Below are 6,259 nucleotides of genomic sequence, written 5' to 3'. Positions count from 1 at the left end.
TATAACAAAACCGGTGAGAAGAATAATCAAGAGAAGATAGTAGGAAATAATCCCATTAAGTATATATATTCTTCATCAGCTTCAACAACCAAACCGCTTTAACCATGTCTGTCTGTCTGTATTAGAGCTAGTGACTTTAAATTTGGTGTATATGAAATTGTATGTCAAACGCAGATGCAGAAGAATATTTATTTTAATATTAATATTCGATATTAATCGATTTCCGATAGAAATAAAAATACACAATTCTAAAGATAAGGCTTTCAATTGATATATAATATGAATAATATGATAGTTTGTTGATCAACTGTACAAATTCAAGCAAGATTAGAAAATAACAGCAAATTTGAATTAATCCATTAACATATTGGAAAAACTACTAAAAGCAAGCTGACAATCAAAAACTATAAGGCAATATCTCCCCATAGCTCTATAGTCTGTGCTTCAGTGAATTTCAAATCTGGAAACAGAGTATGTTCTAATCGAGCTGACTCAACTAGGCACTCGAACTTGTTTTTCTCTGACTGATTACTAAGCATCAATCAACATATTATCAACTTACCTGATTTGCTTTCACCACCTTTGACTTAATAAAGCTCATAACAAAATCAAATAAATAAATCAAATAACTGAAACTTAATATTATTATTATTATTATTTATTAAGCAAAGCCCAAGACAAAGACAAAGAGGCAAATAAATAATGGAGTTGGAATTAACGAGTAATCGCAGCAGCTGCGTTGACCTCTGACCGCTGACAGCTGGCCATGGCCAAGAGAGCCAACAACGTTGGCCCTAATGTCGTTGCTTATGCTTATGGGGAGTCGGAGGCGGATTCGGAGGCGGAGACTTGTCCACATTGCGATCGCTCTTGTCATGAATGTGAACCGCTTCGCTGAGCTCCACATTGGCATGCAGCGCGGCATCGTTGGCATTCAGTTGCGCCTCCTGGGCAGACAGCGTTGCCTTCTCGGCCGCCTCGCGTGTCTCCTCGTAGTCCAAGCGTGCCGCATACGCCTGCGATTCGATGTGCTCCAGCTTGCCCTTGGCCTGGGCAACCATATCGATTTGTGATGACAACTCAGCGGCGGCTTCAGCAGCTGCCTTCTGGGCCAGCTCCGAGGCGGATTGGGCATTGTTGAGGGCAGCTGTTAAAACGCTAACATGATTGATGGCCTGCTGGGCGGCATATTGAGCCGCTTTCGCTGAGCGTTTGGCCTGCTGCAACTGGGTCAGTTCACCTTCAACGGATTTGTGCGCCTCGACGCTCTGCTCCTCGAACCGGTGCATCATCAGCTCCTTGCCCTTGAGCACGGCAACCACGGTGCCGGCTGCCTGAGCGGCTGCTTGGGCCAAAGTGCTCTTGGCCACGTACGAGGCCTGCTTGCCGGCTGCATTTTGACTGGCTGCAGCGGAGAGTGCCTGATCCGCGGAGCCCTTGGCAATGTTGCGCAAACCATTGTCGGAGAGATAACCTCCACCTCCAACTCCAACTCCACTGCTGCTGCTGCTGCTGGTGCTGTGTCCACTGCTATGCCCACTGTGCGTATAATCGACATGCTCGTAATGCGGACTCAAGTGATGTATATTGGGCGCTGCAAACTCATCATGATTGATGGCCTCGAAGACGAATGGCGGCACCTCGTGATCTATGAGCACAGCATCGCCATGTGGTGGCCCCGGATGTGGTGGTCCTGGATGTGGTGGTCCTGGATGTGGTGGCCCCTGATGTGGTAGCGGTGGCACATTAAAAAGATAATGTGCATCCTTGCGCTTCACCTTGCGTCCGAATGCCGGCACCTCACCTAAAAACAGTCGGAAGCAATTTTATTGATGCATACACTCGACAAAAAATCGCACTGAATTTTCGAACATAGCCCTGAAAACTAACATGTTTTTCTTGTCTAGCAATAATTTACAGGCATACGAATATATTTTTGTATAAATTAGAAAGATTTTCCCTAAATGGATAAACCCAAAAATATGTTGGCATATTTTGACCTTGAAAACTAACAAGTTTTTCTTGTTTTTAGAAATAATTGTTAAATATAAGAAATAATATTATATTAATATACCTGTGTTAAATCGACAATCCAATCGGTACCAAAAGTATGAGGAATTTCTCAAATTCAGGGCGATTTTTCCAAGTGTATATATATATAAATAAAATCGTGAGCTTAAGCACAACTTACCACACAGCAGCAGCAACAACAGCAACAAGTGCAACATCATCGGTGACATCTCCCTCTGTCTCGTGAGTTTCTGTTTATGCAACAAGACAAAGGAAAGTTTCTTTTTATGCAATTGGTTGGCAGACAGGAAGCAGTCGTTGCAGGTGCACGCTGTTCCTGTGGCAGGCCAATTGATGGCTGATCATGGGATTAAATAAAGGTGGATGGTGTGCAAAGTGAATAAGCAACTACAGCTGCCACAACTAAAATGACTACAACCGGTTGAGCCAACGACAACAATAGCATTTTATTGATCCTTTACAAAAATAGTCTTCGATTTTTATGAAGTCTTGTTTGAATTTCCAGTTTCGCTTGCATAGCTCAAAGGTTGTATATAAAGTTGAAAAAAAAACCGGAAACAGAAAGTTTCCATTCCCTTTTATACTGAATTCAAATTTCCTACATTTTCCCATAAAAGCTATATCAAATAGTAATCTGATACTGATCCTTTTTTTTGGTAAAGAAAATGTATTTAATATAAGAACTCAGTTTTCAGCTGATTCTTTATATTTGATCTGTATGATAAGATAAAGTAGAATAATCCTATGTCAATGATGTTGTGTCCAAATGAGAGAAGCATATTAATTAGCATAACTTGAAAGTTTGGTTTGAATATCTTGCTAAATAAAATCTTTTTAATACAAGATAAAACGTATCTATGGCAGCTAGATAATGTAATGATCCGATCAGATAGCTTTAAAACTGAGGTATGGATAGATTGGCATGGCTATATCGACTTGACTGATGAAAATATCTATAATTTGTGGGGTTGGAGAAAACGTTTTCGACATTATCATAATTACCTCTATAAGGTTATAGTAATACAATAAACCGAACAAACCCTACTCTGAAATTCGGTGTTTCAATAACTCAGCCAAATCGCAAGTTCTTTCAATCTAATTAGTTATGATAATAGGTTTTCAAACGAACATGTTTAGAGCATTGTTTTTACATTTAAGCTTTCAAAATAAAATATGAATAAATAAAGTTGAGCAAAAATATCTATTCAACATTAAATATTATTTGTATTAATGCAATAAAGAGTTTTACTTAGCTTTGATTGAAAGATCGTTATTTCAAAGCAGAGTAAATGCTGGTAAGATCAAAAATTTATACAATCTTCTTTTTCTAATTGATTCTTAAAATAATAATACAAATGAAACTATTAAACTCATTTTGTGTTATTCAAAATCCATAAAAACATAGTTTTTTATCTGTAATTTTGCCGCTTAACTAAAATGTTTAAAATAGAATTATTTATATATCATATTTCCTGTTCATCCTACTTTCCCGCAGAAATAAAACCTAAATCTTTGATCTGTCCATAATACAAAAATTAAATGCACAGTTAAATCCAAAATAGCGTAGATTCTTAATACATGAATTATCTCATTATCCGTATCCAGAGAAATTTAAGAATTTATGCTCAGTGATTAAGTGTGTCAGTCAGTTTGTTGGCAGCAATGCGAAGAGCAGAACCAGTTTACTTTTTAGGCCGGGACCAACTTGCAACACACACACACAGACAAGCACATACAAGAAACTGGACAGTGGCAAGAGTCAACTTTTCCAAAAGACAGTAATCACTCACTTTGACAGATATCCACACACACAAGTTTTACGCGAAACTCTGCCCAGCTACAAACATAAAAAAACGATTTGCTCAACGATTTTTCTTGTAGTTTTTTTGTTTTGGTTTTTTTTTTTTTTTTTGGGTGGTGCGCGTTGTCAAATTGGACACGTCCTGTGTGGTGCGCAGGCGAAACGTTTCTAATACACAAATGAGCGAATGAGCGAATGAGTGCCACAATAGTCAGTTAGTACAAAGTCGATCGGCGGGTTCGCTGGAAAACGCTTTTACTTTCTTTTAACGGAAATGCATCGAAAGCTCTTCGTGTAAATCCGGTAAACACACGTTGCCAATTGCCAGCCGCCGCCTGGAAGCCCAAAGCATTTATAAGCCAAGTGGTTCGGTGGCTGTGGAGCGTCTCCACACTCAGAAAAAAATCGCCATAAGATAAAACCATTCTAAAAGCTACAAAACTTGCTGGTTTTTAAAAACAATTCTAAATTTAAGAAATAAATTATATTTTACAGAAATGCTTTCTATTATTAAAACATAAATTTCATACACATTAATTGGAAATTAAATTTCTCTTCTTCTTCTTCTAGTTCTCAAAAATGTTTTCGCTTTGAAATTAAGAATGGAAATCTTTATTTTCAAAATAAATTCTTTACAAAATTCAGATAGAAGTAATACAATTTGATCTCCCCACTGCCATACTAGATTTTAGCTGTCTGCCTTGGACTTAATATTATATGTAACCAAACAGCGAATGGTAAGAAGCACAAATATAAAAAAAACAGCATAAAACTAGACATATTTTATCGAAATTTTACTCACAAAAAAGTCACAAATCTGCTCTTTAGAAATATGCCTTCTGCTTAACAAGTTGAGCTACACTTGGCGCTAAAAGTGTGTTGATTTTATAAAATTCAGGTTGGATATTTTTTTCTGAGTGCAGCTCTGCCTCTGCCACGCCCCAGCCGAGGTCGTGTGCAATGAAAGTGCAAACCTGTTGTCCGTTTACTTTATGAGTTTGGAATGCAACGCAAATTGCTCCGTTTTGTTGCTGTTGTTGTCGAGCAAACAACAACAACAATAGAAACAGCAACAGCAACAACAACATAATAATAAAAAAAAGCAACACCTGGCAGCTGGGTCAATGCTTTCTTGGATAATTTGAAGAAAGGAGGCGCCTCTGTTAATTGCTTGGCAGCGATTTAAATGGCAGCAAACACCAAAGCCTGAGATGTGTGAATTAAACATGACATTTGCTGGATAAGTACATGTGTACGTATCTGTGTACAATCATTTTGTAACAGTGTATGTATGATTTAAGCACATGTTTGCTTGCTTCCTTATTTGAATATTGTATTTTTCATGCAACTACTTCCAAGAGTTGCAGATGCAACTGGTTGCTGCTGCTGTTTACTGTTTGGCTTTACTGCTCAACCTGATCTTCAATCTGGGGATTTTTCGGCTTCTATCAGCTTATTTAGTTGCCTGTCCATCAGCTTAGCCCCTTTAGAATCTGCGTGATAAATCCTTCTCAGACTCGAATGCAAAACAAACGTAAGAAGAAGATTACATACCCTTGCAGAACTGAGCCCGCTTTATCACATTTGAACTGAATTAATCTTGCTTGTATAGCAAGCTTTAAAAATCTAGTCGAGACAGCGCGACTAGTAGATACCCAGTACCTATCTGTTATACATCCCATTCAATGGAATATTTTTGCAAATGTGTCTTTTATTGCTATTGTAGATGATGCCTTCCGCCCGTTTGCACAACTTGTCCATAATTGTTTTTTTTTCTGATTTTACCCTATCTCTAATTTCTTCAATAAATATATAATGTTGGACCAGATTTATTCTATCTATCTATCTATTATTAAATCTAGTTATTCACTTTTCTTTTCGGTCTTTGAAATTTTAATTGTATTTAAAATTTTAAAGTAATTCTTTAAAGTTTTGTGGAATTTGGAATTTTAATTAAATTATTTATCATTTAATTTGTAACTTGAGTTTGAATTTGAAACTTTGTATTTATAAATAACCAAACTAAACATCAATATTTCAAGCAGCTTACCTGGAATATATTTGAATATATTTGATAACTTTAACCCAACCTAACCTAATTTTGCCGAGTTATATTTAATTTATTTTATAGTTGAATTCAATACAAATTCAAGTTGTGATCTTTGGTAATTGTATATTTAGGTATGTTTATGATTCCAATTATAAACTGAGAGGGGCTCTCGAAAATGTTATGCTTGGCAAGCTGTCAAAATCAACATTTTGTTTGCTTGGCAGTCAGCTAAAGTCAAGACTCAAGTTTTGTTAGCTTTGTTTTGATGTAAATATTTTATTTGTTTGCAATGAGAAATTGAATACTCAGAAATACACACAACAAGAGACAAGCCCGTTTGAATGTTTACTAAGTTTCAATCAAACTTGCCACACTGT

General features: G+C 36.9%; 1 protein-coding gene across 1 annotated transcript; it reads right to left on the bottom strand.

Annotated features, from left to right (window-relative positions):
• Nucleotides 1-679: 679 nt before the first annotated feature.
• LOC6569805 lies at nucleotides 680-2,240 on the bottom strand. The gene is made up of 2 exons (XM_001995867.2): nucleotides 2,192-2,240; nucleotides 680-1,804 (listed from the first exon to the last, which is right to left on the bottom strand). The coding sequence occupies exons 1-2, from the start codon at nucleotides 2,238-2,240 to the stop codon at nucleotides 795-797; spliced, it is 1,059 nt and encodes a 352-aa protein (XP_001995903.1). The 3' UTR covers nucleotides 680-794.
• Nucleotides 2,241-6,259: the final 4,019 nt, after the last annotated feature.

This window comes from Drosophila grimshawi, unplaced genomic scaffold (assembly GCF_018153295.1).
Source record: "Drosophila grimshawi isolate 15287-2541.00 unplaced genomic scaffold, ASM1815329v1 contig_311, whole genome shotgun sequence".
Lineage (NCBI taxonomy): Eukaryota > Metazoa > Arthropoda > Insecta > Diptera > Drosophilidae > Drosophila > Drosophila grimshawi.
This window is presented reverse-complemented; position numbering and strand designations above follow the sequence as displayed.